Source organism: Pimephales promelas, chromosome 15, assembly GCF_988280905.1.
Source record: "Pimephales promelas chromosome 15, fPimPro1.hap1.1, whole genome shotgun sequence".
Lineage (NCBI taxonomy): Eukaryota > Metazoa > Chordata > Actinopteri > Cypriniformes > Leuciscidae > Pimephales > Pimephales promelas.
Genome location: NC_142783.1, coordinates 9,920,078 through 9,946,498, shown reverse-complemented (window position 1 = coordinate 9,946,498; position 26,421 = coordinate 9,920,078). Strand labels below are relative to the sequence as shown.

Genomic DNA, 26,421 nt, shown 5'->3' with positions numbered 1-26,421 from the left:
AGTTGTTTAAATTAAACAAGCCAACTTTGTGTTTGATGATATTTAATCAAATGTAAAGTCATGAAACCATGATATTAGTTTTTATTTTGAACTGAATTGAAGCTGTTTTTTCACAAATACCAGACTGAATTTGTTAAAATAACACAGTACCCAGTAAAAAAATAATAATAATAAACTACCTATTTTTTTTTTCCAAAACTTAAATTAAGAATCAATACCATCACCACCACACTGCATTACTTCTCACATGTGCATAGTCGATCACAGAAGGCCAAATTTGAAGCACACATAAGATTTGAGAATGAAAGCTTTTGACAAACGTGCCACTCATTCACAGCTCGGAGCAACTCAGTGCTGATGATTTATTTTGTAAAGGTACATTTTCAATACCAGACATTCCAATTTACACCTGAAAAGGAGCAAAAGCGTCTTATATTCAGAACAAACCTAAAAATGGCTTGACATGAGAAAAAATGTACTGGAAAACAGATATTTACACTGCACAAGTAAAATGAAAATCACTTTTAAAAACAAGAATCTGTGAATTAGATCCCGGTGGGACATTAAGAAGCTGAAAGCAGTTGATTACAGCAGAAAGAGAAGGATCCACACAGTACAGATGTAAAACATGCTGATGTGCACACTGAAGCGGGACGGGAAGGGTAGACTTTAGGATGAGCACAAACAGCTACTGTACTGACTACAGGAGACGCTCAGAACTTCTGCGAGAGCGTCTGTTTCTCCAGGAGAAGGTCTGCGAATCTCTGCTGCAGCTCTTTTTCTCTCTCCTGTTGCCTCTGAACATCCTCTCTCAGGGCCTGGATATGAACGACAGTGTTGATTAGTGATGATCATCTTATTTCTTATTCTATATGATTACTTGCATTTGATACTTTATTTCAACCGATTATCATTGCCTCATTGTTGCTATATATGCATTTTAAATCATTTTAAAGGCTTCTGTTCACTTCGGTCTATTTTAATTAGAAAAAATATCCGATTACTCAATCAAAATAATCGACCGGTTACCAAAATAACCATTAGTGACAGCCCTAGATACCAGCACCAGCACCTGCATTGTTTTGCATTTTGTCATTCAGTCATTTTCAATAACATTTTTTCATTGAAGATTTCTTAAAAATAGTGTTCAAATATTGTCTCATGAACTCAAAATTGTGTATCGTCTTGTGAGCTAAGTGTTTCATCACACCCCTTATCAGAACATCTAATAGAGATAGTAAAGTGTTTCACCTCCTTCCTGCGTGGAATGGCGTGGTCTTCCTGTTTCTTCAGCTCCTGGAAGGTGTGGAGCTCCACGTTTGCCTGTTCCACTTGATCCCAGAGTTCACTGAGCTGTTTGAGCAGTCCCATGGCCCGAGACTGATACCCGCCCAGAAGAATCTTCATCTTCTTCTCCATTTTCGCCGCACGCTTGGCTTCTGTGGTCATGTGACCTCTGTTAATCTGTCAGACACAGGAAGTGAGTGGAACGTTACAAACAAGACTGCAATCAGAATGATTTAAAGATGACTTTGTTTTAATGAATCACTTTCAACTGTTCAAAAACTAATGCAGCAGGTCACAATTCAGTTTTTGCACTGAAGCCAGACTTGATTTGTCTAGATAAAAAGAAAGGTAAAATATATAAATAAATATATTAGAAAAATAAATAATAATAATGAAAAAAGGAAAACATCAACTTAAAAAGAAAAGCTCATAAAAAAAGTATAATACACCGTATTTATGAATTTCAGAACTTTTAATTTGTGTAAAGGGCCAAATAAGACCAGCAAAAACCCTGCGAGTGTTAAAAATAAATAAATAGTATCCAAAAACAACACAAAAAAACCCACAATAAGCAACATTTAATCTCTGCTAAATTGAAACAGTTCTTGCTCTTGTCATGCTGCGATGGGAGGTCTAAGAAAAAACAGGATTCAATTCTTGCCTTCAGACACTGGCACCAAGAAATATTGAAACCATCGCAAATGTAAACCATTTTCAGACGTTCAATTTTGCAATAATGTGTGACATGCATAAAAGCAGTGAATTCTAAAAAGTTATGAGATGGAAACAAAAACAATAAACCTCCAATGTCAACACAGGCCTCAGAAACACACGCCATGTCTTTGGGCTTTAACAAACCATTATGCAATTATAATGGATCTGTTTTCATTCGAGCGCCTGACGTTTTCCAGGAAGAGTCCGGCTGCCAGCTGAAAGTCCTGACTGGGCATCTGTGGCTGGGTAAAACATCCAGACGCAATGCAGATCATCTTAAAGTGACTATAAGCTGATCGACTTCAAAATGTTGAAGAAAGAAATACTTCCTTTATTAATATTTCATATTTAAGGTAGGTGATTTTCGGAGAGGCTAGCAATAGCGATCCCACCCTCCTTTCAAAGTGTCTCTAAAGCCACTACTTGTCCAAAACACATGAACGCGTGCAACCAGAGCAAACAAAAGCATTACGATAGTGGGCATTAAAATCTTGTCTCAATGTACATAACATTACAATAATAAACAGCTTTAGTTGTATCACCTGACTGCTGCAGATTCACTTCAGACCGAATTCAATGATTGGACCAACATTTTATGGTCCTTTTAGGCCTTCCACAGACGATATATATATATATATATACATACATACTGTATACACACACACATATATATATATATATATATATATATATATATACACACACACACACACACACACACATACATATATATATATATATATATATATATATATATATCACAACAATTAATTTTTTATTTTTAATTATGTGGCAGATTTTTTTAAATGTAAACTCAGAATATCTAATGTAAATATACCATTTTATTTCTTAGAATTATACATTTTTTAATACAATTACTATATACATTTTATATGTGTAAATTCATATATTTCTTATAAGAGATTAATAAGAGATTAATAACACATTAAATCTATCAGCTGAGGTGTGATTATTAATGTGCAGTGCAGATTCTGCCAGCATAAATCTGGAGATTCCGTGAATGAGAGCCGCGTGCCACGGCTTCCCTATTCCCGAAGGAACACCAGCTCCCCCACGACTCTGAACGTGCTGCAGTGTGAATCGCCTCCAAGTTTCCGCCACACGCTCCCAGCCAAGACATATGAGCACAAACGCAGTCATTGTGGAAGGGGTGGGGGAGCTAATGAACTGAGCACGTCCTGAAACTGCAGACATCTGGCTGTCTGTGGCTACCATTTCTGTTTGTGTTAAACCAAGCATTAATGCCCAGGGGAAGTTTAGAGCCATCCTCATTAAAACAGAATTAACGGATTTATCACAAATTCTTTTGACTGATTAATTAAAAGGTTTACACTCTTGATAGCATTTAAGAGCACTAAGAGGAGATCAGAATTAATGGTCTCTTGTGCTAAAAGCAATAAGACACTCAAGTGATTTTAACAAAACCCTGAACGTTACTGAACATACAAAAAAAATCCCAAAAATAAACAAAAATAAATATTTAAAAATACAATTAAAAGCTAAAAGCAATTATCCATGGGGTGGTGATGGTGCAGTGGCCAAGACACATGCCTTTGGTGTGAGAGACCCGGGTTCGACACACCAATATGTCCCCGAGCAAGACAGGTAACCCCTAGTTGGTCCAGAGGCATGCGACCTCTGACATATATAGCAATTTTAAGTTGCTTTGGATAAAAGCGTCAGCTAAATGAATAAATGTAAATGTAAAAGAAATAAAATACAAAAGAAAGGGATAAAGTAAAAGATGAAAAACAAAAAGTACAAAATGAATTACACAAATTACCCAACAAAAACAAAGAAACAAACAAAAATAAAATGTTAAAAGGAGCATTGCGTAATAAATTCTGACATTTCTAACCGTTACAGACACCAGTGGCCGTTAGAGAAACTGCAGCCAGTCTAATGCTGGTTCTCTGCGCATGCGCTTGCACACTCATTGGCCACACTAGATAAGGCTTTTTTTTTTCCATGGGTGTCTGTATTGTCCATTTGAAACGCTACAGCTAGCGATTGCCACTGCTTAATACTGGCTGCCGTACGGATAAAAGCCCAAGAAGACGAAAACCGCAAAACGTCACAATTTGTGAATTTTCACGCCAATTCGGACCCGACTACTCCACACACAATTGAGCCTACAGGCTGATAGAGGCAACCATGGTGGACAGTCAAGGTGTCATTCTTTCTATTACATTATGGTTTGCTCAGAAATGTACAAATGAACACTATCTTAAAGATTGTTTTAAATAAAAACCTACACATAGTCTTTTTAAAATGAAAAATAAATGCTAACTAAAAAAAAAAAAGATTAAATGAAATGCCCAACAATAATATATATATATATATATATATTAGGGCTACAACTAATCGATAAAATCGATTATAATTAATTGTGAAAATTGTTGCCAACGAATGTCATTGATTAGTTGGTCTGCTTACGTCGTGGGGATTGTTTACTGGTGATTGGTTGAAACAGGCCAATCATGATGCTCTCTGTCTTACATGCACTTCATGAGACACACGCGCAAGGTCTCTCTCTCCCGCCGCTCTGCCCTGCACATGCGCTACTCAGAGGGTTTGGAGCACAGTCTCTTCTGCTCCTGATTCCGTGAGTTTCAACTAATTTGCGGGCATCAGGGAACTGCTATCAATATGCGGGTGACTTCCAGAACTTCCAGGAGACTTGGGATGTCTGTATTTTGTCTTGAGCATCAGGTTGCGCAATCAGTTGGCTCGCAACATACGTGATGGATTAAAATAGCGCCACCACAGAAATAGGTTAAATTAAAACAGTGTTTACAATGTGAAGCACTACATATAAAGGAAATATAAACCCTGATCTAGGGAATATAAACCCTGATCATTATCAAAATAATTGTTAGTTGTAGCGCTAATATTATTATTATTATATTATTAAACACACTGCATTAGTGATGTGTCGTTCATGAACGATTCGTTCTTTTTGAACGAATCTTTAATATGACTCGGGACTATCGAGTTGTCTCAGGGAGTGATTCGTTCATCTTGTGTTATCCGCGCATGCGCATTGCGCAACATATGGATTCTGAATCTGTACTGGAAACAGAAATGATTAGTTCATCTCTCGAGTCTCGAGTCCGAGTCTTTCGTTCTTCCTGTCAGTCCCATTGAGCCTATGCTGTCAGACCACCGGAAAGAGGAATGATTAGTTCATTTGAGTCTTCGGGTTTGAGTCCTTCGTTCTTTAGTCACGTGAATTGTCACCGTATTGAATACCCAAATTCACAAACTTTTTACAAACTAATTCACAAACCTTTTACAAACAAGCACGTAGATGATGTATAATATAATAGTAGTTAATTAATGTACAATATATAATAAAACACACCACAGATGCATAATATAGAAAAGAGACGGACAGGGACAATAATAAGGAATAAGGAATAATGGACGTTTATAATGTTTATTGAACATTTGTATTTTAATGCCTATATAACACAATATTCAGACGCAGTAATACGAATCTAATGTTGTATTTGATGCGAGACCCGTGGCCACGTGAGAAAAGAACGACGGACTCAAACCCGAAGACTCAAATGAACTAATCATTCCACTTTCCGGTACTGAAAGCATAGACTTAATGGGACTGACGGGAAGAACGAAAGACTCGGACCCGCCGAACCTGAACTCGAGAGATGAACTAATCATTTCTCTTTCCGGTGCTGACAGCATAGACTCTATGGGACTGACAGGAAGAACGAAAGACTCGGACCCGGCCGAACCCGAACTCGAGAGATGAACTAATCTTTAATCTTTCCGGTCCTGCTATATCGCATGGCACGGCCAGCAGACAGCAGCACAGATCAGAGTCAGACACTGACGAGTCAACTAACGTCTCGAGACATGAGAGGAGGAGAACAAACCTGATAAATATGAAGTTGCAAAGCAAAGAACGTCTCGGATCAGGAGGTGAGGTGAACTATAACAGGGTCAGACTGCATAGCCTGAACTTGAGACCCAGCAACTAATTAATAGCTAACGTTACAGTTATTTCAGTTGCTTTTGGCTTTGGCTGCATTACCCTATTATGTTGTTTTTACAAATGTAATTAAGATTTTCGTAAGTACTAGATGTATGGGATATTTAACATGACATTTTAATTATATAATTATGAAATGACCGAAATGAACGAAATGACTCGATAAAAGATTCGTTCATTTTACTGAACGAGACTCAAAGATCCGAATCAGTAAAATGATCCGAACTTCCCATCACTACACTGCATGCCCTTTAAGAGCAAAAAGAATGGATTGGAATAAACTGTCTCTAAAAGCATTTAGACACTAAAGAGATTTTTATCAAAACCCTGATTAATACTTTTAATCCTTAAACATGAGCTTCAATCAACCAAACGACGCCATCTACTGGTTGCAAAGGGAGAGGACAGAACACACGGATGAGTTTACCTCCAGCTTCTTCTCCATAGACTCGATTCGGTCCTTCTTGCTGGCCAGATTGGCTCGGGTGTAGCGGCTCTGTCCGGGCAGGTACAGGACCTGACTGTAACACTCCTCCCACACCTGATTATAAGCCTCCATAGAGAGATCACCATGACTCATCCCATGTTTCACCACCTCCATCTCCTGGCCCAGCAGCTCTCCTGCCTTAAAACGCACACATTCAGCATGAACTTTCTGACGCATTAGGAGTGATGTACTTTTATAACTGAAGATAACTGATGCCGGAACCAAATATAAGACACATTTTTTTGCAAGGTGACATTATTTCTGACAATTAAGCATATTCAATTTTCAACACTGCAAAGTAAAGAAAATTATCCCGACTGAACGTCCTGTTTTTTTTTTTTTTCACACAGCATACTAATTATGATACTTATTTTGTAAATATATTTGCAACAGCTAATTAAAAAGCATAGCTACTTTATTTCGGGGTGAATTTTCTTTACACTTTTGCGAGATTCACACTTCTTAATAATTTCACAGGTCAAGTGAGTCTGTACCTGCAGAACGACAAAAGCTCCAGAGATTCACACAGAATTTTAATGTCATATTTAAAATTCTAGACTTCTCCAAAGCCCTGTGTGTTCTCAAGTATAATTTAATGAAATAATTTAATAAAGCACTCTCAGATAATCCTCCCAGATAAAAATAAAAGTTCCTGTCCCATATGGGTCCAATAACTAACCAAAGCAGCAAACCTTTTTGAGCTCTTCCTCCGAGATCTTATCATACGGTGTTTTCTCCAGGTAGGAGATGTGCTCTGCGTTGTTGGAGCTGGATCCCACTCCTTTACCCTTCCTGGCCTGGATGTCACTGAAGGGGTGATGCAGACAGTCGTAGTGGATCATGGTGATCATCTCCTTCTTGACGAGTTCTTCTGCCAGCTGCAGGTCCGTCAGAGGCGGCTCCACATTATGAGGCCGGAGTATCGTCTCATTCACCTGAACACACAGATACAGACTACATCACTTTTTTTTTTAAGTACTATTTCTTTATCTATACAACTTAAAGGGTTAGTTCACCCAAAAATGAAAATTAAGTCATTAATTACTCACCCCCATGCTGTACCAACCCCGTAAGACCTTCGTTCATCTTCGGAACACAAATGAAGATATTTTTGATTGAATCTGAGAGCTGGATCAGTCCTACATAGACTGCCTAAGGGACTGGCTCTTGACGGCCCATAAAGTCATTAAAGAAAAGGTTTAAATATTCCATGTGCCTACAGCGGCTCAATTATAAGTTTATCAAGCGACGAGACTACTTTTTGTGCGAAAAAAACATAAATAACGACTTTATTCCACTATTCCATTACTTCCTTATGGGCGCATGCGCGAGAACTGAGACGAGGACGTTCTCATTCGTCTACTTCTTGTTACCGGCTGCTCACCGCTTAGGAGTTTTACCGCCACCTACCGTATAAAATGATGATCCATATATAAGGCGCTCCGGATTATAAGGAACACTGTCGTTTTTTGAGAAGATTAAAGGCTTTTAAGTGCACCTTATAGTGCGGAAAATACGCAAATTGAAAAGCGTATGTACAGCGCGCATCTTCCTCTGCTTGTAAACAGAAAGTTTTGCGCTTCCAGCTATATCAGCACATCATCTTATACGGTAGGGGGCGGTAAAACTCCTAAGCGGTGAGCAGCCGGTAACAAGAAGTAGACGAATGAGAACGTCCTCATCTCAGTTCTCGCGCATGCGCCCATAAGGAAGTAATGGAATAGTGGAATAAAGTCGTTATTTATGTTTTTTTTCGCACAAAAAGTATTCTCGTCGCTTGATAAACTTAGAATTGAGCCGCTGTAGGCACATGGAATATTTAAACCTTTTCTTTAATGACTTTATGGGCCGTCAAGAGCCAGTCCCTTAGGCAGTCTATGTAGGACTGATCTAGCTCTTAGATTCAATCAAAAATATCTTTATTTGTGTTCCGAAGATGAACGAAGGTCTTACGGGGTTGGTACAGCATGGGGGTGAGTAATTAATGACTTAATTTTCATTTTTGGGTGAACAAACCCTTTAATGACGCAAAAATTATGGTGCACTTTTAAGAACTAGTGTTTAACACAAACCATCATCTAGTCAATTTTTTTTTATTATGTTGCGTTCCATACTACCCTCTGAAATGTGTTGCAAATCTTTAAGAAAGTATGTTGATAAAAAGTGTATTCAATAAGCATTTAAAAAAAAAAAAGCAAGGCTGATCAAAGTGCCGCACAACCATAGATACCTAATGGCGCTTTTCCATTGCTGCTACAGCTTGGTGTGGCTCAGTACGGTTCGGCTCGCTTTGCTTTTTATTTTGTTTTAATTTAAATTTCCAAGTTTTTGTAATTAAGTTTAGTATTTTTGTCATTTTGTCATTTTTTATGTTTACAAATGTGTTTTATTTGAGTTATTTTATTACAATAATCCTGTTTGGAGAGATCAGCAAGTAAGGATGTCCTCACCTCTGAAGGTCTTGGTAAATCTCTCTGAACTGCCGTGTGTCTCTGACGCAGCTCCTTCTCCCTCTCAGCATCTCTTATGGCCTGTGGAAATGTCACGCATGGTAAATAACACCAAAAACAAATAAACACACACTAAATACAGCACCCAATGGGTCTTGGGCGACCGCTTTATGAACATCAGTGTGTTTACAGATCACAGCGTTTAGTCAACGGACCTGTTTACGCAGTTCTATCTCAGCCGCATCCTCCACAAAACTCTCGTCCACCTCAGCTTCCTCCAGCTCTTTCTCAGCGTTTTCAGGAAGAACAATCTCAAAATCATTTTTGGGCACAGGCAGAGACATCAAGCCCAACTTGAGCTGCTCGCGGGACTCCCTTTGCTGGAACAAACAGAACAAATCTAACCATGATGCAAAAAACACTGCTGACACATTTGTACTTAAATGAAAACTGCAATAAATCCACTGAAGGACAATGATTTGACGCACCAAGTGTTTGGCAAATGACGGGTCACTGTAGTCCACACTCCCCTCCTCTGTGTTTATGTTGAGTTTGTCCCGCAGCGGGGTCCTTCCCGGGGTCACGCCCACCGAGGGTTTAGGAGTCATTCCACCTTGAGGGGTCATGCCCTCCGCTCCATGGCTGGGGGTTCTGGGAAACCATATTAATAAAGGCATTATTCACACAGCTCATTAACCTGAAATTTAGCATATACTTTAAAATGATGATATATTCAATGCAGATAATAATTGGTTTAAAATACAATTATGACAAAGTTTGAAGTTTGTAAGAATTTGTTTTCAAAAGTATTCTATTCCACTCACCAAGGCTGCATTTATTTCAATAAAAACATCGTAAAAACTGTGATATTGTGAAATATTACTTTTTTTATTTGAATCTATTTTAAAATGTAATATATTCCTGTAATGTAAAGCAGAATTCCATATCCTTACTCAGGTCTTCAGTGTCACATCTTCTGCTCAAGAAACATTTCTGATTATTATCAATGTCGAAGACGGTTGCTGTTTCATATTTTTTTTGAAAACTGACTGTTTCAGGATATTTGGAAAAGTTCAAAAGAACTTTTAAAATATATATCTTTTGTATATCAATGTCTTTACTGTTAATTGAATGCATCCTTGTTGCATAAAAGTATTAATTTTATTCAAAATAAATACAAAAACCCAAATCTTTTGAATGATACTGTATATTATAGCTCCAGCACTAAAATCTATAATAATGTGTACAACCATAACTTACTGTGTAGAAAATGGTTTATTTTTTTCTTTAAAATATTTAATAATAATTTTGACTGAACACTGTTGTCTTGTGTCTGTCATTTTGTTTAAGCAATAAGCTACTCAAGGACGTGTGATACAGTGAATTTTTTGCATCAACAACCCAGAACAATAAGACCATATCACTTGTAAACCACTCTTAAGTGGCATAAAATCAGCATGAACTCAAATTCGGCAAATCTTTTTTATATGTAATATTGTGCACAATTTCTGGTATTTGAGGCGCCGTTTATTGGGTGCTAAGAATTTCTATAAAATGCGCCTGTATGTAGCTCATAGCCAATCATTTCAATAAAAAAAACACAAGTATTAGTACACTTTAACATAGATGTTGAAGTTATTTGCATTGGCCATTTTTTTCGCTTTTACTTCACAAGTTAAAAAAAAAAAAAAATCATTTAATGACTAAAGTGACAACAACTTTAATCAGGTACGTGTGCACAGCTGAAAGTTATGCTACTAAAGCAGTAACTGTATAATGATATTGAAAAGCAACACAACTTAGTGGCACTGTGACAACCACAGTAGGTAGTGTACAGGTATAATGGCTGTGACATCATGTGCACTGGCCTCCACTGACTTCATTCCTATTGGTTGTTGCTTCTGAAAGTCGCTCTTCATTTGCATTAAATGAAACATCTTAACTTTATTACATTGCTGGACACGCCTACATCCTGTCATCAATGGTCACAGTCGCTAGTCTTAGGAAATCACCATCTCTCCATTGAAATAAATGGGATGATGTCGCTTTGTCGCTGACAGTGTGAACGCAGATTTACTGTTTTAATACTGCATTTTATTTTTGAAGACGTTTTACAAAACTTAATTACTATGATTATGAATATGCTAACCTACATTTTCCATTTAAAAGTTGACGTTTTCATGAATGATGGATACCTGAAGGGTGTAGACAGCACGGTGTTGGGCGTCTGGACCACCTGTCTCTGTGGAGTGACACCAGAGAAGTCACTCTCATGGAGGGGGGTATTCAGTCCTCCTTTAAGAGGGGTGTCCACGTTCGTAAGTGCCATTAAGTTCTGGGCTTCCTGTGGGCGTAAAAGAACTGAGCAGTGAGACTCAGGGCAGAATATTAAACAACCAGTTTGAAAAGTGCGTGAAACTGCACCAAACCTGCAGGATCTTGTCCTGTGCTGCTGGAGTTTTGGGTGTGCGCAGGGCCATGGAGTTATTGGTCACGTTGTATTCAGACAGGAGGGCGCTGGAGGCAGAGTTGGTGATCCCAGACTCCTCTGCGGTCTGACGGGCGATTTCGCTGGCCTGACCCAGTTTGACAACCTCCTCCAGCTCAGCATCAGAGATCTAAAATCAAAACAAATCCGTCAAATGTAGTTATACAACAAACTATCTGCAAATCAATAATAAAACGCATTAATGTGTTGGATTAGTGTTATTTTAGTATTATTTATATACTATTATAATATTTTACTTTATTTTTTATAATCAGGTTTTTTATACTTCTGTTCAGATTTATTTATTTGGTTCACATGTTGCAAAAGTGTTATTTCAGTATTTGCATTCAATTATAGTATTTATTAATATTTTGAATTAGGTTTTATTTTTATATTTAACATTTATTTGTTCAAGTTTTTTGCTTTTGTATTTTTTCAATTTCTATTTCACTTTTTTTATTTTAAGTTTTATTCATTTTAGTAAAGTTAGCCCTCTCTTTCTTTACTTTTTTAATTCAAAAATTAACATATTCAAAACTAAAAATAAATAAGATGTTTAGGATTCTTGTTTTTTCTTCCAAAAAACCTTGAAAAAATGTTGAATTATTTGGTTAAAAAACCTTTTCAGAAGTATCAACAGAATAAAAAAAGTTCCTCAAAAAAGGGATAGAAGCATTACATCGCAGCATGTTTAATGGACAGAAGATTATGACAAGATGAACACTTTAATGAATTTTCTCCTGATAGTAAACATTTATGCGAGTCTTAAGTGTCCGATTCAGCATCGAGTAGGGATGCAAAAGGTTAATCGACTATCAATTAATTGTCGACAAGAATTTACTCGATTAAATTAAATTAAATGTCGGCTAATTGAACATTGCGAACGTGACACGATGTTCTCACACAAACTTGAGAGCCGACACAAACTTGAGGCGTCAAAAAAGAAACCAAACATGAGGCGGTCAAAACGGAGTTGGAGTGCATCGATATTGACTACCAGCTATACAGCGTGCAAACCTCGCAAAAAATCCAGTATTCTAACAATAATTTAGCATATAACTATACTGTACAACATAACTGTCATAACTGACAGCATAACTACATAACATAATAACATAACTGTCAACACTCCCATTTTCCCGGGTTTCTCCCGGGTTTTTTTTTAGCCCTATCTCCCGGACCCCTCCCGGTTTGTTATTTTTCCTGGGAAACTAGTCTAACTGTCAGTCACACTTTCATAAATGGTGTGTTTACTTCGCATTAAGAGCAAAAGGGGTGTTCGAGGCGCACGGCACATAAAACACAATTCTGCGGATAGTTCAACAGGGATCAACAATCAACTCTCCTCCTCAGCTCTTATTTCCACTCATTACAAATTGTACATTTGACTACCCCCTCAGCTTTTACTATAAGTGCTGCTGCTAATATTTCAAGTTTTTTATATAAAAAAGTAGTTTACCAGATAGATTATTATATGTAGGCTTAAAGGAACACTCTGACTTTTTGGGACTTTAGCCTATTCACCTTACCCCCCAGAGTTAGATAAGTCCATACATACCTTTTTCATCTCCGTGCGTGCTATAAGTCTGTTTGACGCACCCACCGCTAGCCTAGCTTAGCACAAAGACTGGATGTGAATGGTTGCAGCTTTAATACTAATCCAAATGAGTGGCAAAATAACGCAAACGTTTTCCTATTTACATGTTGTGATTTGTATAGTCACAGAATGTACAAATAACAAAGTCAAATGAGACACAGACATCTTTTAACCGTATAAAACCTGGGAACTATTCTCTGAAGGCGAAGCACTGCTACTTTGACGGAGTAATAACCGCATCACACGCCGTGGTGAGGAGCGGAGAGTTCGCTCAGTGTTTGGGTAATAGAGTCAGCAATTTATAAATAGTAAAGCGTAGTTTAGAGTCATGGGTTTTCGCTCTATTGTAAATAGCTGCGACTGTAAACAGGGGAGGTAATACCATGTTTCACAGAATTCCAACTAAAAACGCTGACTGGATGAGAAATGGCTAACTCACTCTGGATATTTATCCAAACACACCTAAATAGATTATCAAGGGACATTTTGTTTGCTCGGTACATTTCAATGGACGACTATTTTGAAAAAATGGAATTTGCCACACGGACCATAATGTGCTGAAGGATACGGCTAAGTTATCCCATCGATAGCACAGACAGGACAAGTGGATCACCTGCAGCTGAGGTAACTGTTCCGTTATGTTTTTAGATGACCTACTGTAACAGTGCCTTTAGCCAGATCTAATGTAACGTTAGTGACACTATTATATGATTAGGGTATGAATATGTTTTTATCTTGATGCCGCGCGGACGCGCTTGGAAAAAAACGAGCGCGTTCACCGCGTTGAACTTGCACCCTGCGCGCGGCGCGCCTAGTAGCCTAAATTTGAAATAACCATGGAAATAACGAACTTGAGCGTGCAAAAGGGTACGATAGGCTGTGAGTTCATTGTGCAAAAACAATTTGTGCTATTACTTTCCCCTTATTCTATCCTATAGTAATGCAATACTGTATATTATATAGGCTACTGTTGAATACATTTGGTTCAGCTAATAAATTGCATTTAAAATATATTGATTCCTGTAATAATAATTATTTATTCATGTGATATTTATAAATCTGGGTGTGTTTTTGGTTGGAAATCAATGAAAAATAGTAATGTATTACCTGGTCTCCCCTGTTTATTGTCACAGCTCATACAATAAAGCAAACACCCATGATAAACTATGCTTTTCTATCTAACGTTAGTAATTGCTGACTTTTTACTCCAACACTGAGCGAACTCTGCTCCTCGTCACGGTGCGTCTCAGGTGATGGTTATCACTCTGCCCAAGTAGCAGTGCTTCGCCTTCAGAAAATATAGTATTTATACGGTTAAAAGATGTCTGTGTCTCATATGGCCTTGATATTTGCACACTCTGTGACTATACAAACCACAACATGTAAATAGGAAAACATTTGCGTTATTTTGTCACTCATTTGGATTAGTATGAAAGCTGCAACCATTCACATCCAGTCTTTGTGCTAAGCTAGGCTAGCGGTGGGTGCGTCAAACAGACTTATAGCACGCACGGAGATGAAAAAGGTATGTATGGCCTTATCTAACTCTGGGGGGTAAGGTGAATAGGCTAAAGTCCCAAAAAGTCGGAGTGTTCCTTTAATATAGTGTAGGTAGGATAAGCCTACCCATATAGATTTTTATTTAAAATTTATTTTATGTTGCTCAATGTTTCACATGCAACAGGTGAGCCAGTGCACAATTATTTTTTTTATGTATTTTAATTTTTCTGTGCATAATTTATTTTGTTAAACTACATAAATGCCATTATTCTGTGACGTATCCCAACTGTTACAATAAAACATCAATTGAACGGATTGACTGGGTGGTTGAGAAGGCGTTTATCCAGTTTGTGTTTAAGGCAAGAAACAGAAGTTAGTGATCTTTACCACGGTTAAGGTGGTAATGTTTGTGCTGAACTGACCTGTGGTGCCGGAAGCACCAGTTTGCTTCTCTTCTTTGTGAACTCTGACACTCCACTGGTCTGCAAGATGGCCGAAGGCAGATCTGACTCCTTCTTCTTCTTGATCTTCTGTCTGTCCTTCTTTCGTTCGCGATCCTCCTTTTCACTATACACAAAACAGCAGAGAGGCGATCAAAAAGATGTCCATCCGAGCCACTGAAGTACCTGCAGCTCAAAACACGACCCCGCTCACCTCCTGAGATCTTTATCCAGATGCTGCTGGCGCAGTCGCTTGAAGTCAGGCTCCAAAGGATCATACAGCTCCATGGACGTATCGTAGAAACCCTGAGCGGGTTTCTTTTCAAACGGGATCTCAGCATTATAGTCGACACCTCTCTTCTTCTTGCGCTTTTTCTGGATGTCTATACCTGCCGCTCGCAGTTCCCTGCGCTTCTGAAGAGCTGCCAGACGACTGCGAGAGACAACGCAGGGAAGAATGAACAGTGAAGACGGCTTTATAATTAACAGCTCCAACACTGTGAGAACTACTAAAATCCTCATTATGACGCCAACTACACTTTTACATTATAAAATCAAATCGACAACTAGAGTTATTTAGTTAACCCAAACTAGTGACATCTGGCATTGGCCGATAAGTTTTTCTGTTTGGTCGATGTGTTGTAAGCGAAAAAGTGTTACAGCATTTGTTTTCAGCTTAAACTTTGCTGCGCTTTATCCAGTTGGCCACGGTGTTATATTGATTTCACTGTGTTGTGTGTAAAATTAGAGTTACGCTGTAAATATATATATACTGCCAGTGCACACAACCTTACCAGATTACTGTGCGTCCTTTTTGTTACAATGTTCACTTTTTATTTACATATCTTAATTTCTTGTAGAAATAAATTATAAAAAACTATACAGCAAAATAAGAAAAAGAAAATCTAAACATTCAAAATATTACTAAAAATTACAGTAGTATCTCAAAAGATTATTCAATGTTACCCCCAAACGACAAGATCTTACCGTGCTTCCTCCAGCTGTTTCTCTCTTGCCTTCCGCTTTGCCTTCTTGCCTTGTGTGTTGGCCAATCTAGCTCTTGCTTCAGACAGCATCTCCAGCTCATCTGCACAAGCATTTGTCAATGGTACGCGTTTTATCTTTCATTGCAGTGTTAAAGTGTTTTTCTTCTTCTGACATTGCATTAAACAGACACCCTCACCTTCATCCATATCCACAGGGTCAGGTCTGGCTGGTTTGGTCTCAGGGTTTGGGTCGATCTCTCCCGGTTTTAGTTTGCGAGGGTCATCGCCAACATCATCTTCATTCTCTCTCTGAGCAGCTTTATCTCTGCGGTCATAAAGAATTAATTCAAGCTTATCTTGATTCTGCGAAAAGGTGCATGCAAAGGCAAAGGTGCCATTGGGGATTGGCCTGAATTGTGAAAAGTTAACCTATAACATGAATGATTTAAGCCCCTTTCACACAGCGAGTTGATCCCAGGAAATTGCCGGCAAATTGCCAGAACGCCTTCTGTGTGAACGCAAACACGACCTGGGATTGATCCCGGGTTGGGGACCTAGTAACATTGCCGTAATCAGTGCCGGAACGCGCGCTGTGTGAACAAAAGCCAGGACCAATGCCGTAAAGGGTGTGTCAATTAGTGATGACGCTCGTGCCATCGCGCGACTCTGTTGCTCTTAGAAGAAAGTTTGTGTTCGTCATCAACGAACAAATACCTGCAAACTAGGGCTGCACGTTTTCAAGTTTTTCATTAACCGTTAACCGAGGCCCTTTCGGTTAATACTCGGTTAACCTATAGTGTGCGTGCCGCAAAACCTCGAGATACAGAGTTAATTTTTAACACCTTTAATAACTGGTTGGACCCCATTTGAAACGAAATTAATTTATAGAAATAAAACGCAGTGGTAAGTTCAGAGCAGTTAAAGATGGCGCGTTTCCATCACCCTTCAAACTGAAATTGCCAATTGCAAATACGCACATTGGCAACACGTCCATTTCGCAAAAACTCCGTGTCCGCAAATAATAATAATAAATATAGCTGCAAGCAGCCATTACCGGGGCCAAGCGCAAGAAGCGGCAACATATGCCAAAATGGCTAGGAGTGGCAGACCAACTGCAGCAAGGAGCAATTAAGGGCATTTTGAGAGAACTTTTGGCAAATGGCTAAAAAAAATCACATAAACATTAACTTATAAGATGATTTAATGGGTTATCACTTTCGAACAATAGGTGGCGCAGTTACGAAATAGATGTGATGTGGTCAGAGGGAGGTGACAATGACACATGCAAAGTTTGGTGTCAAAATGTGAAGGCATTGCAGAGATAAAGCCTAAATAGTAATTTTGGCAGCATGCCTAAACTTTGATGCAGTGGTATACGAAAACGGTTTTGTCTATCATCGAGCAATTCATAACTTTTAGTCGGCACGGTCTGGAGATGATGCGATTAAATTTTCGTGAAAATCGGACAAACGGTCTAGGAGGAGTTCGAAAAAGAAGGCTTTTCAAAGAAATAAAGATGGCGGACAGGAAGTTTGGCTGATTATGCAAAACCTGATATCTATGTTTTCGGCATAACCCAAGGAATCTATTATGATCAGTTTCATTGCAATAGGCAAATTTATTCAAAAGTTATTAGCGTTCTCAGAAATTAATTATAACTTTTGACCAACAGGTGGCGCTGTCTCAAAATCTTTTGAGTACCTTCAGGGCATGCTGCTTATGGCACACACTGAGTTTCGTAATGTTAGACCAAAGCATTTGTTTAGTATAGCATTGTATTTCACAAAACTGTATTGAAGTCAATGGGAATTTCACGTTTTGTTCTATTATAGCGCCACCAAGAGCCTCAGTCCCACAATTTTTTTCCTGTGTCTTCAGAGTGAGCCCATACATATGTGTGTCAATTTTGGTGCAAATATCTCAATTCGCTTCCGAGTTATAAACATTTATATGAAAAAACACGTAAAAAATGACTGACACATGACTTTGTTTGAATTTTACTACCCCTTACTATCAATATTTACGCATTTGGGCATTAGCATATAGTTAACAAGCTATGATTCCGTGTTTCTGGCGGTGGTTTCGTCTCGATCGGAACAGCGGTTTTGAAGATATCGCCAAGTGTTTTTTTCGCGCTAAATCGCTACGCTACGCCATCCGTGAGACGAAACCCGACATATTTGGTATCGTTGGACTCGGCAACGATTCAGGACCTCAAAAATATGACTCCCGTGAAAATAAGTGTACCACACCCAAAGTTATAAGCGTTTGAATAAAACAATTCACCACTAGGTGGCGCTGTTTCGAAGCTTCTCAGGCTCCTTCAGGGCATCGTACTGATGACCCATAACGAGTTTCGTAACAATTCGTTCATGCGTTCAAAAAATACAGCATTTTAGCACATAATTCAAAATGGCCGACAGCCAAAATGGCCGATCTGGGAAAATTGGATATCGGTCGACTCGGCATGACGCCCTGAATCTAACGAGACCAAGTTTTTGATTTTTGGAGAAACCGTTCAGAAGTTACGAGCAAAAATAGCCATTTTTCATATCTCCGGACCACTAGGTGGCGCTGCGCCGAAACGCAGCACGTAGCCTCAGGTCATGCTTGTGATAACACGTACCAAGTTTGGTGTGAAAACGAGTAAGCGTTGCGGAGATACAACCTCACGTCTGTTTTCGCAAGCGCTACGTAAATTTTGTTTACGCGTATATCGAAAACGGTTATTCGAATCATCTTGAGTTCCATAACTTTTTGTCAGCACTGCCTGGAGATGATCCGGTGCGATTTTGGTGAAAATCGGACAAACCGTCTAGGACGAGTTCGCAAAAGTAGGTTTTTTGGAAAATTCAAAATGGCGGCCGTTTTTTTATGACGGAAAATGACGTCATAGGGTGCGATCGAATCGGCATGAGCTCAGGAACAAGAGGAAAAAAGAATTTTGTTGATAGGCCTTACGGTTCAAAAGTTATTAGCATAATAAAAGTGAAACTTTGGACAGTTGGTGGCGCTAGAGGGAATGAGTTAGAGACACCAAAATTGGTGTATTTAAAGTTGGGACTGTCCTCTATCAGAATGTCAAACCAAAACAACTTTCCCGCAAACCGGTCTATGGGCTGCCATAGACGCCCAGTCGGAAGAAGAATAATAATAATAATAAATATAGCTGCAAGCAGCCATTACCGGGGCCAAGCGCAAGAAGCGGCAACATATGCCAAAATGGCAAGGAGTGGCAGACCAACTGTAGCAAGGAGCAATTAAGGGCATTTTGAGAGAACTTTGGGCAAATGGCTAAAAAAATCACATAAACATTAACTTATAAGATGATTTAATGGGTTATCACTTTCGAACAATAGGTGGCGCAGTTACGAAATAGATGTGATGTGGTCAGAGGGAGGTGACAATGACACATGCAAAGTTTGGTGTCAAAATGTGAAGGCATTGCAGAGATAAAGCCTAAATAGTAATTTTGGCAGCATGCCTAAATTTTGATGCTGTGGTATACAAAAACGGTTTTGTCTATCATCGTGCAATTCATAACTTTTAGTCGGCACGGTCTGGAGATGATACTATTCAATTTTCGTGAAAATCGAACAAACGGTCTAGGAGGAGTTCGAAAAAGAAGGTTTTTCAAAGAAATAAAGATGGCGAACAGGACGTTTGTCTGATTATGGAAAACCTGATATCTATGTTTTCGGCATAACCGAAGGAATCTATTAAGATCAGTTTCATTGCAATAGGCAAATTTATTCAAAAGTTATTAGCGTTCTCAGAAATTAATTATAACTTTTGACCAACAGGTGGCGCTGTCTCAAAATCTTTTGAGTACCTTCAGGGCATGCTGCTTATGGCACACACTGAGTTTTGTAATATTACACCAATGCATTTGTTTAGTATAGCATTTTATTTCACAAAACTCTATTGAAGTCAATGGGAATTTCACGTTTTGTTCTATTATAGCGCCACCAAGAGGCTCAGTCCCACAATTTTTTTTATGTGTCCTCAGAGTGACCCCATACATATGTGTGTCAATTTTGGTGCAAATATCTCAATTCACTTCCGAGTTATAAACATTTATATGAAAAAACACATAAAAAATGACTGACACATGACTTTGTTTGAATTTTACTACCCCTTACTATCAATATTTTCGCATTTGGGCATTTGCATATAGTTAACAAGCTATGATTCCGTGTTTCTGGCGGTGGTTTCGTCTCGATCGGAACAGTGGTTTTGAAGATATCGCCAAGTGTTTTTTTCGCGCTAAATCGCTACACTACACCAACCGTAACACGAAACCCAGCATGTTTAGTATCGTTGGACTCGGCAACGATTCAGGACCTCAAAAATATGACTCCCGTGAAAATAAGTGTACCACACCCAAAGTTATAAGCGTTTGAATAAAACAATTCACCACTAGGTGGCGCTGTTTCAAAACTTCTCAGGCTTCTTCAGGGCATCGTACTGATGACCCATACCGAGTTTCGTAACAATTCGTTCATGCGTTCAAAAAATACAGTATTTTAGCACATAATTCAAAATGGCCGACAGCCAAAATGGCCGATCTGGGAAAATTGGATATCAGTCGACTCGGCATGATGCCCTGAATCTAACGAGATGAAGTTTATGATTTTTGGACAAACCGTTCAGAAGTTACGAGCAAAAATAGCCATTTTTCATATCTACGGACCACTAGGTGGCGCTGCGCCGAAACGCTGCATTTAGCCTCAGGTCATGCTTGTGATGACATGTACCAAGTTTGGTCTGAATAGGATGAAGCGTTGCGGAGATACAACCTCACGTCTGTTTTTGCAAGCGCTACGTAAAATTAGTTTGCGTGCTTATCGAAAACGGTTATTCGAATCATCTTGAATTCCATAACTTTTTGTCAGCACTGCCTGGAGATGATCCGGTGCGATTTTGGTGAAAATCGGACAAACCGTCTAGGACGAGTTCGCAAAAGTAGGTTTTTTGGAAAATTCAAAATGGCGGCCGTTTTTTTATGACGGAAAATGACGTCATAGGGTGCGATCGAATCGGCATGAACTCAGGAACAAGAGGAAAAAAGAATTTTGTTGATAGGCCTTACGGTTCAAAAGTTATTAGCATAATAAAAGTGAAACTTTGGACAGTTGGTGGCGCTAGAGGGAATGAGTTAGAGACACCAAAATTGGTGTATTTAAAGTTGGGACTGTCCTCTATCAGAATGTCAAACCAAAACAACTTTCCCGCAAACCGGTCTATGGGCTGCCATAGACGCCCAGTCGGAAGAAGAATAATAATAATAATAATAATAATAATAATAAGAACCGGCACAGATACAATAGGTGCCTCCGCACCTTCGGTGCTTGGCCCCTAATAATAATAATAAGAACCGGCACAGATACAATAGGTGCCTCCGCACCTTCGGTGCTTGGCCCCTAATTATCATTATTGTAACATTTTATATGCATATGTAGAAGACGCTTTTATCCAAAAAAGGAGCAAAGCACAAATAAACACAATATTTTGACGCCTATCCAGTGTGTGTGCTTAGTGTGGAGGCTGCGAGACGCCCATGTGAACACTTTCATTGCAGTTCTTTCAGTGGAAACAACTTAAAATACTCTTTCATTTCTGGTCATACAATAAATAATAATACATTATTCGCAAGTACATTTATTTGCGTAAACTCACAATAACAAGAAAACGTTGTGCTTTAACAAACAGGCGCGCTTCATGATTTCCGTGAACTGAAGCGCGAGAACTGAAACAGCCACCGCATTCGGATTTGTTCGTTTTAAATTGGACATTTAAAGCTTAAATGTCCAATTTAAAACGAACAAATTCGAATCAAAAGCCAATATCTCCTGACTATGTAATTATGTAGCTTATTATGTATTTCTCTCTAAAGGTGCATACGGGGATGGAGATTTGTTTTTAGGAGAAACTGATTTAGAAAACAATAGTTTATTAATAAACAATTAATGCCTCGTTATTTTATATTATTTTATTATCAGACACATTTATTATATCTTATAAATCATCTATAAATCCCCTTTCTGTAGGCTGTGGTTACGGCTCTTCTCATTCAGCACTGCGGGGGAAATATCATTTCCAGGTTCTAATTTGGCCTCAGAAAACCAGTAAAATCTTTTTTTTTTCCATATTCATTTGTCAAATATTTTAAATGTTTAAAGGGGCAAAAAAAAAAAAATCAAACAAATATCTGAAAATTCGTCGATATATTTATATTTTTGCGCAGCATTTGACCTAGTCCTACAGTTCAAATTAACATTTTGGTGTTCAGCTCTGCGTTTTACAAAATACAACAACCGTTCATTTTTCGTTTTGCAATTAGGCCTACGGATTAAATAAGGGGAAACGAATGAACACAAAAGTACACTGACCGTTTGGACATATACGAGGCAGAGTTCTTTTTTAAAATTCATAAAAGATACAAGGAATAGCCTACTAGACAAAACCTCAAAGAAATGCCACAATCAAGACCGCAGAGCAGAAAGGAGGGAGAAACACACAGAAACTATGTGACTTTCCCTGCCATTAATGCCTGGATGACACACCACGTCTCCTCACACAAATAATAATAATAATGTCTAGTGCGGTGGCTGTGATATACCAACGTCCGTTGCCATTATTTTTGGAATGGCTTATCGCGAAAGGAAAAAAAATGTTTTAGTCGCATAACATCGTTAATAGAAACGCTGTCATTTCACAATATTTTTTTATGGACAATCAGAAAAAAAACACGCAAAAGTTTTGTGCAAATATGTATTGACGCCACTTAACAGAGCAAAAAGGTTATGCAATTTTAAACGGTTACTGCTAATCGTTTAACCATGGACACCCCTACTGCAAACTGGAGCGAAGCAGAGACCAGGAGCTCCTCACTATCCGTACTGAAGCGGAGATCGTTCACCAGTGCGTGTACAGTATGCGCGTTTACATGTTTTCGACGCGTCCGTTATACGTCTCATCCTGACGTCATGTGTCTTCCCGGGATTTTTACGGGTTGTGTGTGAACACACACACAGATCCCGGCAAATCACTGGCAGTGTGAATGAACCGAAATCAGACGATTCCGGGACAAATGCTGGGTCACATTATCCGTGTATTTTCTGGAATCTCTGTGTGAAAGGGGCTTTATATTATTTTTATCTGAGGGTAAAAAAATGGTTTAAATGGAAGTTATTACATGAATTAATTCAAGCTTAACTTGATTCTGCAAAAAGGTGCATGCAAAGGCAGAGATGCCATTGGGGATTGGACTGAATTGTGAAAAGTTAACCTATAACATTAATGATTTATATTATTTTTATCTGAGGGTAAAACATGGTTTAAATGGAAGTTGTTACATGTTTGTTTGTTTTTTTTTATTCTGCATCAAACAAATGTACTTACAGCAGAAATTCATAATGCTCCAGACACTGAGCAGCCGTTCGTCCAATGATAGGGGCGATTGTTCTCCACTGAGTAGGCATCAGTTTAGCCAAATGAAGAAGTTTCTCCTCTTCCTCACGTGACCATTCTGTTTTCTTAATGCTGGGGTCCAGCCACTCATACCTGCATGAAACACACCATATGTGAAAAACATATGCATGCATACAGTTGTTCTTAAGGAGATCATTTAAATGTACCAATGATGTTCAAAAATGACATGTTACTAGGTTGAGACATCACCTGAATAAAACGAACTCAAAGATATAAACTCACCATCTGGCTTTACACTGTTTGGCTGATTTGCGGTGCAGCAGGGATGCGATTCGAGACCACTGATTTTTGCCATATTTCATTACAGCTGCTTTGAGAATCTCATCCTGTTAATAAATCACACAAAAGACATGACTAATTAAAGAGGTTTTACAAAAAACAGAGAGCCCATGAAAATGGACGCAACAACAAGACTGACAAATGACAGATTATTTTATTATTACTAACCTAATTTGAACTTTGAAAAGCTGAAAATTGTAAATCAACTCAAACATTTTTTCACCATAATAAAATAAAGTGACCTGAATACATTTCAAAAGTTAGCATACTTTATATAAGAAACATCAGTGTCAATGAAAAGCAAGGCAAATGTCACTTTTGAGCATATGCGTCAGGTGCCACAAACAAAGAAGCTGAAAATTAACAAATAAAATAAAGGGATGCAAGATATATCGGCCACCATATTGGTATCGATAGATCTATGTTAATTTTAATATCATTGGCCTGATAAGAAAATTTGGACAATATATTTAAGCCGATAAATAATGGATTTTATCCTTCGGCCGAGACATTTCAGATGCGCACTGTTTGAAATTTTGGTTTTGAATTGCATGAAATATGATTGGAATCACTTCAAAAAAGGAAAATAGAGTTAAGTAGGGCAGCATTAATCTGTCATATCGGCTTCATAAAATTATAAGAACAACATTATAGATGTCTGTTTTGGAAATGGCTTTTAATGGTGAGACTTTTGTTTTTGTAATCAGGATCTCAAAAATTATATTAAATTTTCATATCAGTGATTCGGGGCATCCCTATCAAAAAACGTTAGTCTACACACGACCAAAAGCCATAAATGGAAAACACCTATAAATTAGAGATATCTTGACGGGTAATACGCGTGTACTTTAACGTTTGATTATGTTATTAAATATATGATTTTAAAAACAGTAGTATTGTTTGTGTTCAATCTTGACGTATTGTGTATAACTAATATTCTTGCCTAAACCCATCTAAACTTTGTGGGTATTTTACCTTTTGATAAATAATTACAATTAATAATTACATTGATGTTTTGATAGTTTATTAAGTCAAAATAGAATTCATAAAAATGTGTAAGTTACAACATAGGCTACAACGCGAGCTGAAATCATTCTACATAAGTTACATCATCACTCACAACATACAGAGAGAAGTAAATGAAACCACAGCAACACGAATGTGAAGAATTCAGATAATTAATACCTATTTGACGTTTTAATGCCTTTAATTAACAAAATGCTCATGAGTTTTAATGCTAAAATACTGTGTGTTTTCTAAACAAACCTCTGTGTTGCGCCACACGCCTCCTTTAATCATAATCCGCGGCATGTTGGCAATTCAAAGTCTTCACACGGCTCGCGCAGAAAAATCTTGTTCTGGAACCACAAATATGTGCAATTAAAACGAAATAAGAGAAATACACTGAGTTTATGCTGCAGCACGTTAAACTGCAGATGGGGAAACCGAAATGGCTGCGAGCGCACAGAACTGTGGGAAGCAGGCTCTTCTTCATTGATTCATTCGGGATCTGTCACTTCTCTTGAACTCAACAACGCCCCCACCGTCAGAGAGGCAAATGACATACTCAACAAACTGTTGCACAGGCAGTTATAACAGTTTAATACATTTTGGTTGAGTATTTTTTGGAATTCCATAAAATAATTTTGATTTAATGAAAGTATATGTCATTGGATAATTTTATTTTGTGAATTAAAATGCAAAATAAACATCAAAGTTGCTGCATCTACCAGAAAGTATTGATATTTCTAATTATATAATATACTAGCGTAGTGATATAGAACTTAGTATGTGATTATTTGTTTATTTTATTTGATTTTATTTACATTTAATTTATTTCTATTCTATGTTGCTTTATCAGCATTTCATTGTGTTGTTTTCAGTTGCTTGTCATTTGTGTCAGTTGCTTGTTGAGATATGTAAAGCACTTTGCATTGCATTGGATTTGTTTGAAAGGTGTTATAGAAATAAAGTTTTAATGAATTGATTCAATTGTCTCAAACTTAAAAAAAAAAAGAAAAAAAATTGCTTTTTCCTTATCTAGCCTACAATTCTTTTGAGTTCACCTTCAAGAACACGAGTTTGGACAATGTCTGAGGCTTCAGACACATGCGGTGGTTTCTTGAAAGCAGGCCAGCAGCGGAGAAAACCCTCTCTGCGCTCCCAGACGGTGAACCCGCTTGGGGGTGCTGAATACAATGCAAGCAACTTTAGTCAGGCGGGGAAAAGACGTGGAGTTTTCTCGTGGTGTGAGCGGAGCGTGAAATAGGGCGACGCTCCGTCCTTTTAAAAATATTGGGAGGTGTAAACGGCATTTACGTGCATTTAGCCTCCACTACTTCCCTGGGTGTATGACATCACAGTACTAATTCGAAAGAATACAGCAGTGATCAACTTGAAGAAGCACTTTACAGAGTACAGAGTGATTAGTGTATGACATCACAGTACTGATTCGAAAGCATACAGCAGTGATCGACTTAAATTCAGCACTTACAGAGTACAGACGATTGGTGTATGCAGAGGTGTAGTGGTAAAAAAAGAGGTGGGTAAACTATAAATTCTGGTGGACCAAGACGTGGTCACCAGGTAAGGTGGGCCACTGCCTACCGGTGTATGTGTGTCTCCTGATGACATTGCTATATAGGAAGGGCTCGACATTAAGC

The 26,421-nt window shown here is 38.3% G+C and overlaps 1 protein-coding gene across 1 annotated transcript; it reads right to left on the bottom strand.

Moving 5' to 3' along the window:
* Window positions 1-338: 338 nt before the first annotated feature.
* Window positions 339-25,220, bottom strand: cdc5l (cell division cycle 5 like). The gene is made up of 16 exons (XM_039660843.2): window positions 25,025-25,220; window positions 23,702-23,805; window positions 23,390-23,551; window positions 16,183-16,310; window positions 15,987-16,086; window positions 15,214-15,432; window positions 14,982-15,126; window positions 11,404-11,592; window positions 11,170-11,318; window positions 9,463-9,625; window positions 9,190-9,354; window positions 8,975-9,055; window positions 7,217-7,459; window positions 6,465-6,662; window positions 1,252-1,464; window positions 339-818 (listed from the first exon to the last, which is right to left on the bottom strand). Exons 1-16 carry the CDS (start codon window positions 25,067-25,069, stop codon window positions 714-716), a joined length of 2,409 nt encoding a protein of 802 aa, XP_039516777.1. The 5' UTR covers window positions 25,070-25,220; the 3' UTR covers window positions 339-713.
* Window positions 25,221-26,421: the final 1,201 nt, after the last annotated feature.